The sequence below is a fragment of the Gopherus evgoodei genome, chromosome 2 (assembly GCF_007399415.2).
Source record: "Gopherus evgoodei ecotype Sinaloan lineage chromosome 2, rGopEvg1_v1.p, whole genome shotgun sequence".
NCBI classification, from domain to species: Eukaryota; Metazoa; Chordata; order Testudines; family Testudinidae; genus Gopherus; species Gopherus evgoodei.
Window position 1 is genome coordinate 15,234,411 of NC_044323.1, and position 12,068 is coordinate 15,246,478.

At 41.6% G+C, this 12,068-nt stretch overlaps 1 protein-coding gene across 15 annotated transcripts in view; it reads right to left on the minus strand.

The window, feature by feature from the left end:
- KMT2C (lysine methyltransferase 2C) overlaps positions 1–12,068 on the minus strand; it is a 332,701-nt gene that overhangs the window by 204,324 nt on the left and 116,309 nt on the right. For all 15 annotated transcript variants that reach the window (XM_030550063.1, XM_030550061.1, XM_030550055.1 and 12 more), the window contains one exon: positions 2,953–3,159. In XM_030550063.1, the coding sequence (XP_030405923.1) occupies positions 2,953–3,159 (207 nt within the window). The remainder of the gene's footprint in view (positions 1–2,952; positions 3,160–12,068) is intronic.

Below are 12,068 nucleotides of genomic sequence, written 5' to 3' on the forward strand. Positions count from 1 at the left end.
AGAAACCTGACTCCCGCAACCCTACTTAAAAAAAAAGTTTCTGCCTTCGATTTCTAAAGCACTGCACTAAGCCTTACTGAGAGGTCTAGTCCCCTCAGCTACCATAGTGAAATTTGGGTCGTCTCAATCTTTCATTGGTTCCTTCTTCATTAGGGCCCTACCAAATTCCCAGTCCATTCTGATCAATTTCATAGTCAGCAGGTTTTTAAACTGGTCAATTTCACATTTTCAGACCTTTACATTTGAAATTCCATGGTGTTGTAACTGGGGGGGAGGGGTTCTACCCAAAAGTGGGTTGTGGAGAGTCACAAAGCTAATGTATGGGGGGTTGCAGGATTTCCACCCTCACCTTTTGCACTGTGGAGCTTTCTGCAGCTGAGGGAGATTCCCAGAGGTGGCTCTGACCTCACCCGTGCTGCTGGGAACCTTCAGAGCTGTCAGCAGCCACAGAGCTTCCTGCAGCTGGGGGAGGTTCCCCGAGAGTGGCTGTGCAATGGAAGAGGAAGTCCTGTCCCACTTCAGCCCCAAGGGGACTAGCAGCCCCCAGCTGGGGTGCTCTCAGCAGCATGGGGAAGATCAGCCCCAACTCCACCTCTGGGAATCTCCTCAAACTGCAGGAAGCTCTGTGGCTGCTGCCTTCAGTCTGATCTCCCCACAAGAGCAGCCACGTAGGAGAAGTCCCGTCCTTCCCCAGCCTGGCAGACTAACAGCTGGATCCCAGTGAATGGTAGGAGCCCCCAGCTGGGGCGCCCCCAAGGCCTGCCCTGTTCTGCCCCTCCAATAGCTAGATTTCACTGGGGAACTCTGATTTCACAGTCTGTGACAAGTTTTTCATGGCCGTGAATTTGGCAGTCCCCTATTCATTAATAAATCAAGCATATGCCTCAGTGGCTGTTCATAGATGTCGACAGTAGCAGCAGCATGAAACTGCTACAGTTCTTGACAATTTCATGATGCTCATACCCTTCTGAAAAAGAACAGTGAACTTGACCAAATTTATGTTGATTTTACTTTACTGCTTGGTAAAGCTATGAGCTACAGCAGGCAACAGAGCTGTGTGCTGACTTAGGAGTACAAAATTCTCTCATTTTACATTTGGCTTATTTTGAAGGTTACCTTCAGAAATATAAGAGCAAGGAGATGGGGGAAAAGTAAGGGAAAGCTTAAGCTGTGCAAAAATTGATGGTTAAGACCCCCTCTCCTCCACATCTGTCAAGAAAAGCTTCTCTCTCATTATTGGTGAGTGGGTGAAGTTTTCAATCCTTGGCACTAAATTATATCCTAATGACTTGTGTCATAACAAAAAAAAAAGTGTGCAATATCAGAAATCAAAACCTTCAAGACTAAAACCTATTACTATGAATAAAATAGTCCCCTTATTAACTGATGTATTAAATTAACCCATTCTACCGCAAAAGGGCAAGTACCCCTACATGCAGTCAAGCCAGATATTATTAACATAGGCACCTGTTACTGAATTACTGTCAGTTTTGAATCAATCTAAAAAAGAATTACACATTCATACCAGATTTTATAATAAGGAAATCTGAGTACCTGTTTTTTTTAAATTTGTGTTTATAGTTCCTTAATATCAAATGGATAAAATCACTGCCAGCTTTATATAGAGATTCAGCATTCATACTTAATTAAGGGCTATTAAACTAAAATGTATCTAAACTGAATAAACCTAATCTGAATATGAATTCAAATTTAAATGTCTACGTACTTTTAATGCCATATATGCCTTGATAATTCAGGATTCCTTAAAATGTACCACCTTAAATCCTTTTAAAAGGCTGCCTCTCTTTGTTATTGTTTCATTTCCCACTTCACTTCTTCACTGTATTGGCAGCAGTCCAAAGCTATCAACCAATCAGAAAACTCCAACACAACAATGCTTTAGTACTTAAACTTGGATGTTAGCCAGCATGGCACTTGGGGATGATTACATCATCACCCTCAAGGGACAGAGCTGCTTAGTTGTTCCAAGCTAAATTAATTTTGCACTTTCCCATAGGCTACAAAAACCTCTACTAATCAGCCAGCACAACTAAATCCACATATTAGCAAGACAGCCCTGAAACAAGAACACATCTAACCATGGTAACGGCAAAAACCCAGAATTACAAAATCCAAATTTTATTTATTCTATATATATAAAGAAAAATCTATTCCATTATGCAAATACTAAAAAAATCTGCATTTGCACTTATGGATGTATTTTAAACTTCAATTCCATAAATATATTCAATAATCTTTCAGCATGGACCATACAGGAATGTGTATGTGAATGTAATTTCTCAGAAATAGCTATTAAAAAGTGCTCTATTGCAAAAGGCACCTGGGATATTACTATACGTCAATGGATTAAAAACAGAACATTGACATACACAAAAACAGCAAACAGAGTTCTAATCACAGTAGAATACACTGTATTCATATAGCACGTTACTTTTCACAGTTGCAAGGATTATTTTTGGAGGGGGCCAGGGAAGAAAGATTACAAAGTGACACACACAAATTTCTTGCCTCCCCAATGTACACAAACACAACAGTTTAGAAATCAATTGGTTAATGTATTACTCCTCTTCTGTTCTTTTGCATGCTATCTCTAAGATCTATTTCAAGAGTACAAATACATTTGTATTTTTAAAGTAAGTCTGTCTCTCTTACTTTTGTACTCTCCAAAAAAGAACACGTTCTCATTTCTAGGGGAAAAAACTTTTAACAATAAGAAGCAGAAGAAAGATTGCTATTTTTCTGACATGATTTGCAATTTTTCAAACACAGATTAATAATACTAACCATCATGTGGTTTTAAAATAATTTCAAATTTTCAAATTATTCACTTATCACTGCACAATGTTTGCATATATGCTTCCTGGCCTCTCTACAATAAATCAACAATACAACAAAATTATGACAAAAGTTTTTATGATGAAACAGACTTACTTCTTCTGTCCTCTTTGTTTGCGCGGCACTGAGTTTTGCCTTGGAGTTCTCTCATAAACTCCATCGCTGCGGTCGTTGGTTTCATTCTTACTTAAAGGCTGGTTCTTCCAGGGGATGATAAACGCTAGCGTTGGACTGAATTGTTTTAATTCTCCTTGTCCTAATGAGCTTCGTTCACCACAGTAACAAAAGGCGCAGAGTTGTTCGCTGCAAAGAGGAAACTTTTTTAAACCAGGATAATCTGGAGGATTTCCTATTAATTGTCATGTTTTATGTCAATCTGACTTTCCTCAAACAGAATGCAAAGTACAATAAATAAAATATAAACAATAATTTAAAGTGTATCTTTAAATAAATTTGCAATTTAACTACTAAATATATTATTTAAAATTATGTAACAGTAGTTTTGTTTTTCTGCCATAAAAGTTTGCTAAATATGTGGAAAACACACACGTTAATAAAGATTTTTTATTTTTCCTCTGCTTAAAAGCCCTTAGTCTATCAAGGGAAAAAACTTCACAAATTCTACTGTATCCAAAAGGTATGAGCAAATCTAAATGGTGGTGACTGAAAGAAAGGGGTGGTGGGGGAGAAGGGGTAAGAGATGCAATTCCTTATTAAAATCCCATATGCACCAAAAAGGATAATATAGTGGAAAACTCACAGCACTGACATGACATACACACACACACACCCCTATAACACACACAGTATGTATAACATATAACCATGCATCTACAATACAAATGCATGCATTATCTATTGTATACAAAACATCACACACACATTTAAAAAAATTAATGGGAAGATCAGAATAATGGAACACTCACAGCAATGACTACATAAAGACAGGTTATAGCTACATATCATATACAAAAACATACACCTCTAGCCCATTATAATGCCACCCGATATAACATGAATTCGGATATAATGCAGTAAAGCAGCACTCCGGTGGGGGGGGAGGCAGGGCTGCACGCTCGGGCAGGTCAAATCAAGTTCAATATAATGCGGTTTCACCTATAACACAATAAGATTTTTTGGCTCCCAAGGACAGCATTATATTGAGGTAGAGGTGTATATCCATTTAACACAGACACTGTAAAAATACAGCAGCCTAAGCTTCTACTTGAGGAAACTTGCACGTATTTAGTACTATGACCTGTTAAGTAAGTTATCCCTGTACCATTTGCAATCTTGTATTAACGCTCAAAACACAATGACAGTTCTGGCAGCATTCCTTGTGTCACATCATATGGAGGTTAATGCACAATATTTCTAAAACAACCATATTCAAAAACCTAAAATGTGAACTTTTAAAATTTGCATAAAAACTGTTTAAAGAGAAAAATCATTTCAAATGTTTTCTGCCTAACTGAGCAACTTTGTTTTATGTGTATTTATGTCCCTGTGATCCTCAAAATGTGCCTAAGGGAATCTGGCACTTGGGTGGAAGCCTGGTTTGGAAAGAGCTCCATTTAAATAGAATTTAAGCACATCTCTGAAGTGGCATATTTGGACTTTGGCTGAGCAGTACGTTGAAAATAAAAAAAAGTCCCCTGGAGGTCCAATTACAGTACAGTGTTCACTAGGACTTGGAAAAAATAACAGATCATCTGCACTGCTAGTCAAGGGACTGGTCTACACTACAAAGTTAAGCTGTCCTAACTACATTGCTCAGGGTTGCAAAAAATTTCACACCCTGTGTAATGTGATTAAATCAACTTAAGCTCCAGTTATAGACACTGCTGGGTTGATGGAAGAATTCTGTCGACCTCGCTACCACCTCTCAGATAGGTGGACTTACTACACCAATGGACAAACCCCTTCCATTGCTTTGGTAAGCAGCTGTGATGCTGCAACATTTCTAGTGTAGACATACCCAAAGTCAAGTACAAGCAGCAGCAATAGCAGAATGAAGAAAGAACTAAAAAGGGAAATGTTGCAGTCCCAACAGAGGACTATGACAATCCAATACAGCCATTTAACCTTGTGTTAATGTACTTTGAGACTGGACAAAATCTTGCTCTTACAATATAATACCACTGGGGAAGGGAAGATGGGGAAGAGGACTGGGTGCAGAGAAGGTCCCTGAGACATCCTGCAAGCACACAGTTGTCTGTCTCGTATGGAAAGGCTGAACAGGAAGACATGGTTTTCTGGAGCACTTCTTAACGGTGGCCCAAGAAGCAGCAACATGCCACCAACTGTAGCATGTATGTGGAGCTGGCCATGCCAAACTGGCAGACCACAACCTTTTGGGGCCAGGTTGCTTCAATAGGAGCCTTAGTTGGGTCCCCCTCACAGTATTCAAGAGAGTGCTAGAGAAGACCCCATCCTGTTGCATTGGGAGAGAATCTTAGTGCATATTCATGCCCCATGTTGACCCCTCTCCTGCCCCCAATGATCCTGCTTGACACAGGATAGGTGTTGGCCTATACTTCCAATGTACAATCCACAGGAGAGATTTTGCTCATAACTGAGTACTAGGCAATGGGAATAATTTCAGAAATATTTACAAGAATCTGCCTGAAGACAAAAAATTTTTGAAGAAAGAAAAATCTAAGTTCCCTGAAGAGGGCATAAAGATGAGAGTGATCTCTCTTCCAGGCTGTAAATTTAAATGTAAATGTAATTTCAAATGTTATATGGCAGAGCAACAAATTAGTAGCTATTCATATTTCAGAGAATATGGCTCAATCAGAGTATTAGGTGAAAATGTGAGAGTTGCCCTCATTCACACAGCCTGCAGAACAGGTGGCAAAATTATTTAGGATAGTCAAACCTAAAGAGGACTGTGAGAGACTTCAAAGGAATTTAACGGTAGGTGAAAGGGCAGCACACTGGCTGATGAAACTCAAGTGTTTATAAATGCAAAGTTTTCCACATTGCAAGGAATAATTTGAACTACTCATACACATGTGGCTGGTTTATAAATTAACTGGAACAACTTACATAAGTTGTTGTGATCATTATGAACAGTTAAACAAAAAAAACCTGCTCAATGTAAAACAGTCAAAATTGCAAACAAAACATTACAATGCATAAAGAATGAAATAGAAGATATTTAAAATATGATGCTTTATATAAACCAGTACTGGTGCGCTACTGGACTTTCTAGGTTTGGAGACAGCTGCAGGGTCTCTGCTGCAGGTTGCAGCTTTCCCAAGCAGCAATAGGTTGAAATTAACAAAATTAGTCAGTTTCATGGCTGCTATTCAGGATGGTGTGGACAACTGTGAAAATGTAAAGAATCATGTCAGTTTCATGCTACTGCTTGGGAAAAGCTATGAACCACAGCAGCTGACATAAGCACTGGTGTATTCAGAGAGGAAGGAAAAAAAGAAGCAGCCTTGGTTTAAGGGCCCAGTAGCAGAGACCCATTCCCTCATTCAGGAGCCAAGAATCTGGGAAGGAATCTAACAATAGAGATCCTACGTCCTCTCAGAAGCCAGAGGACTCTAGTATTGAGGTAGAAGGAGAAAAAGAAAGCTGCTCATTTCTAAAAGAAATATGGGGCAATTGGGCTTCAACTCTATCAAGTATTTAATAGCCAGACATTTATATGAAAGATACTCCCAACCACACCAAAACCCATGAATAGAATCCTAGTAGAAATCTCCAAAGCCTCCAATTCTCAGCGGTTTGGAAGGGAGGTGTGAATGTGTGTCACACGCACACACATTGATCATGGAAGTCTGCCTTCTCATCTTCTGTGCTAACCCGGGAATAACAGACATAGGGCTTGTCTACATGAGGAGTTATTTTTCCAGAATTGCTATTCCTGATAAGAGTGCCTCATTCTGAACTAGCTTAATCTACAGTGATTAAACTAATCCAGAATAAGAGCATCCACACATTGAGTTAATCAGGAATAGCTATTCTGGAATGTAATTCCCTTTGTAGATACTTCCTTAGCCTTTTAGCTAATAAGTGTTTCGTAAATATTTTAAACCCTGTCTGTATAGACAAAGGCAAATTTCTTTCCCTAACAGGTGAGACAGACGGACAATTTAAAAATACAATTCCTTTCCCATATATTAATATTCAGTTTATTTCTAGGGGAGTGGAGAAGAGACCTCAATTCAGACTGAAGACAGCAGGAGTTGAGAAAACTCAGCAACTCATAAAATCAAGTCCTGTGATCAGATTTCGGATGTTTACAGAACAGAGTAATATTTTAAAATGGGATAATGAGAAAGTTAACATGTCACCTACTGATCTCTTCATAATTTATTGAAATGGAAAAGCAAACAGACCACTATTATGCCTATATCCTTATGCTGTTCCAGATATTGTTAAAATGGATAGAAATTCATTATTTAATTCTTCAGACATATGGGCCAAATATTGTTCTCTTATATACTGCTTAAAATCCAGAGCATGGCACACTGCCATTCAGGATGGAATAGTAATACTGCTTTAGACCTAGTCTACACCTAAAACTTAAACATTACAGCATGATGAAAAGTCTTCACTGAAGATGCTACCTAAGCCAACAGGAGGGCTTTTCCTAATGGTATAGGTATCCACCTCTTCAAGAGATGGTAGCTATGTCGACAGGAGAAACCCTCCGGTCGACATAGCGCTGTGTTCACAGGGGGTTATGTCGTTATAATTACATCGCTCAGAGGTGTTGATTTTTCACACCTGTGAGCAACGTAGATATACCGATGTAAATTCATAGTGCAGACATGGCTTTAAATTGACCTAGCTTTGTCACTCTGGGCTGTGAAAAATTCACACCCTTAACAGTCATAGTTAAGACGACTTAAGCAGCCCTGCTGCAGACACCGCTAGAGGAATTCTTCCATCCACCTAGCTACTGCTCTCAAAGGGGTGAAAGAAAAAACCCTTCCGCTGCTGTAGGAAGTGTCTATAGCTGTGCCGTTGTAGAGCTTGTAGTGTAGACTCTGACAAGACAGAAGCTATCAAGAGTGTTTCATATAGTTCTCTCTCTCACACACACACACACACACAGCGCAAACAATGGCATCAAAGTGGACAACTAGAATACAATACACTGCACAATGGTAGTTAGTTGGGAAGGATATTTTGATCAAGGGAGGTGAGTATGTCTACACTGCATTTTAAAATCCACAGCAGCGAGTCTGTGAGCTCAGATCTACGGCCTTGGGCTCATGCTACGGTGCTAAGAACAGCTGTGTAGACATTTGGGCTTGGGCTGGAGCTCAGGCTCTGAAACCCACCCAGGCTCCCCAGGCTTCAGAGCCTGAGCTCCAGCCCGGGTTGGAACATCTACACTGCTGTTTTTAGTGCCACAGCACAAGCCTGAGCCTGTACACCTAGACTCTGTGATTCACTGCCATGGCTATTAAAATGCAGCATAGATATACCTAGTAAGGATCATGTCTGCTCCTAGTCAAGAGCCTGCTGAGAAACCTTAAATGGAGACCCAAACTTCCAGCTGCTAAACCGGTACCCTCTACCACAAAACCCAGTGAGCTCAAAAACATGCTCAGTAGAGCAGCTTGACCTTTTAAGTCCCTGTCCCCCAAAGCAATCTGAACCAATATCCATCCCAACAGCAGAACCTACCCAAATCCCTGACAACAAACTAAGATGCCAGTCACATTTATTGAGTCCTCCCACTCATCCATGTTCCAACCAGAAATAAAATACCACCAAAAAAGCCCTAGAATGAACCAATGGAAAAGGTTCAAGTCATGGAGTAAAGGAGAAAAACAATCATGGTTTCCTCCACTCACGTAGTGACATACATTCACTAGAAGCCCTCCTAAAACACAGACTTTACTGTTCAGACGACTTCATTTCAGCACATGCAGTATTGTATAAGTGGTTGCACATTATTCAGTTACAAGAGAAGAACAAGTTCTTCTTGCTTGCTCGCAAACAGTCAACTAGAAAATTAAGGTACAATTCACTACCCAAAAACTTTGTTAACACACAGTTCAGGTTGTCCCACAGTACCTTTTCCCATTTGCCAAAGTCAAGAGCACCTCTACTTAAAAGTCTGAAAAGCCAGACATACAATATTGAAGTGCATGCCAGCCCCACTCTGAAGAGCCACTCGCAAGATACCATTTCAGCCAGGGCTGCCCTGTGGCTATAACAAGGAATGACAATGTAAATGAGCTTTTTCATGTAGTATGCTGTGCCCCACGTAACTATATTCATTCCTTTGTCTGCATGCACTCCAGCTGCCCTTCACTATGTTAGGAACAGCCATACTGACTGGTGCAGAGATTACCTGCAGAACATTTCCACATCTCACATTTAAATATGAAGAGAGATACATCTTCAGCCAAATGGATCAGTAACTTTAAGTCCAGGGGCACTCAACTTTCTGCAATACCATGAGGCACTGAAGTAAACCTTACCTCAGTGTTAATTAAGTTTTTAGGCAGTTAGTTTCTTTTGGCTTTTTGAGGAGGGTGGGAGTGCGCCAATGGGAGGCTCCTGGAAAGTCTTCACTGGCATTCTGCTATCAGCTGCCCTCGTCCTGGCCCCTTCATGCTCCCCCTGTCCAGTAGTAGAGGAGCAACATGGAAGAAGGGAGGTGCTAACCAGTGGGCTGTTAGGAACACATCTCCTAGCTGGAGGCAGCAAGGGGATATGGAGGGGAGTCCCAGGCTCTGTACTCCACTTTGGGGTCCAGTGTTAGCAGGGAGTGTTCTACACAACCCTCTGAAAAACAGGAGGATTGCAGAGATGTGAAGTATCCCATTCATCTCAATGGGATGTGCTCAAATAAATCAGAACATCTCATGGAGATGAAAAGCCGGATGCAATACCTCTGAGACATATAAATTGGATGTCCCGATTTTATAGGGACAGTCCTGATATTTGGGGCTTTTTCTTATATAGGCTCTTAGTACCCTCCACCCCATCCCAATTTTTCACACTTGCTGCCTGGTCACCCTAGGGTGGGGTGAAGGGTGTGGGCTCTGGGCTGGGGCAGGAGAGGTCAAGGAGGCAACACTTACCTTGGGCAGCATGGCTCCCAAAGTGACCGGCACAGCCCTCTGGCAGTGGCTCCTAGGCGGGGCGGGGGTATCTGCGTACCACGCCTGCAGGTGCTGTCCCTGCAGCTCCCCTTGACTGCCGTTCCTGGCCAATGGGAGCTGCGGAGTCAATGCTCAGGATGGGGTCAATGCACAGAGACACTGCCTCCCCCCCTCCCCCCAGTGGTCGCAAGGACATGCTGATCGCTTCTGGTAGTGGTGCAGAGGGAGGGAGGCAATGTGGACAGGGAGCCGCCTTAGCCCTGCAGATAGCACGTCTCTGCGTGCCCCTTGGGGTGGGGAGGGGTCTCCATGAAATGTCTGGGGCAGGAGAAGCGCACGGAGCCGCCATCCCCCCTGCCAAAGGCATGCAGAGACATGCCAGCCACCAGACGCTTCTGGGAGTGGAATGGGGCCACTGGCCACGAAATGCAGGCAGCCTAAGCCCTGCTGCACCGCTGGCCGGGACTCAGGGGCAGGCTGTCAGATGAGATTTGTCCTGCATTTCGGGGCCACCACACTGTTTCATGGTAAATCTGCCTCTGAAGGGACCTCCTAGAGAGGTCTTCTAGTCCAGTCCCCTGCACTCAAGGCAGGACGAAACAGTATCTAAACCATCCCAGAGAGGTGTTTGTCCAACTTGCTCTTAAAAATCTCCAGTGATTCCACAACTACCCTAGGCAATTTATTACAGGGCTTAACTACCTTGACAGGGAGTTTTTTCTAATGTCTAACCTAAACCGCCCTTGCTGCAATTTAAGGCCATTGCTTCTTGTCCTATGGTCAGAGGTTAAGGAGAACAATGTTCTTCCCCCCTCCTAGAAACAACCTTTAATATACTTGAAAACTGCCATCATGTCCCCTCTCAGTCTTCTCTTCTCCAGACTAAACACATCCAATTATTTTAATTTTCCCTCATAAGTCATGTTTTCTAGACCTTTCATCATTTTTGTTGCTCTTCTTTGGACGTTCTCCAATTGTCCACGTTTCCTGAAATGCGGCACCCAGGACTGGATACAAAGTAGAGCAGAAGAATTACTTCTTGTGTATTGCTTACTCCTGCTAATACATCCCAGAATGATGGTTGCTTTTTTTGCCACACTGATACAGTGTTGACTCATATTTAGCTTGTGAACCACTATGACACCCAGATTCCTTTTTGCAGTACTCCTTCCTAGGCGGTCATTTCCCATTTTCTATGTGTGCAACTGATCGTTCCTTCCTAAGTGGTGTACTCTACACTTTTCCTTACTGAATTTCATCCTGTTTACTTCAGATCATTTCTCCAGATTGTTCAGATCATTTTGAATTTTAATCATATCCTCCAAAGCACTTGCAACCCCTCTGAGCTTGGCCTCATCCGCAAACTTTATCAGTGTACTCTCTGTGCCATTATCTAAATCATTGATGAAAATATTGAACAGAACCGGACCGAGAACCAATCCCTGCGAGACCCTCCTTGATATGCCCTTCCAGCTTGACTATGAACTACTGGTAATTACTCTCTGGGAACGGTTTTCCAACCAGTTATGCACCCACCTTACAGTAGCTCCATCTAGGCTTCATCTCCTATTTGTTTATGAGAAAGTCATGTGCGAGAGTATCAAAAGTCTTACTAAGTCAAGATGTATTACATCTACCCGTCCCCCACATCCACAAGGCTTGCTACCCTGTCAAAGAAAGCTATTAGGTAGGTTTGACATGATTTGTTCTTGATAAATCTATGCTGGCTGTTACTTACCATTTTATCATTTAGGTGTCTGCAAACTGATTGCTTAATAATTATTTGCTCCATTATCTTTCCAGGTACTGAAGTTAAACTGACTGGTCTGTAATTCCCCAGGTTGTCCTTTTTCCCCTTTTTATAGATCAGTATTATATTTGCCCTTTTCCTGTCCTCTGGAATCTCACCCATCTTCCATAACTTTTTGAAGATAATCACAAATGGCTCAGTTATCTCCTGGGTCAGCTCCTTGAATATTCCAGGGTGTATATTATCAGGTCCTGATCTATATATTTTCTGCATTTATTTTTCCTGATAGAAGTCTAAGTTTGATTTAATACTATGAAATGGAATGTTTTGGAAAAATAGGATTTCACAGCATCATCAGTATTAGGCCTGGTCTACAT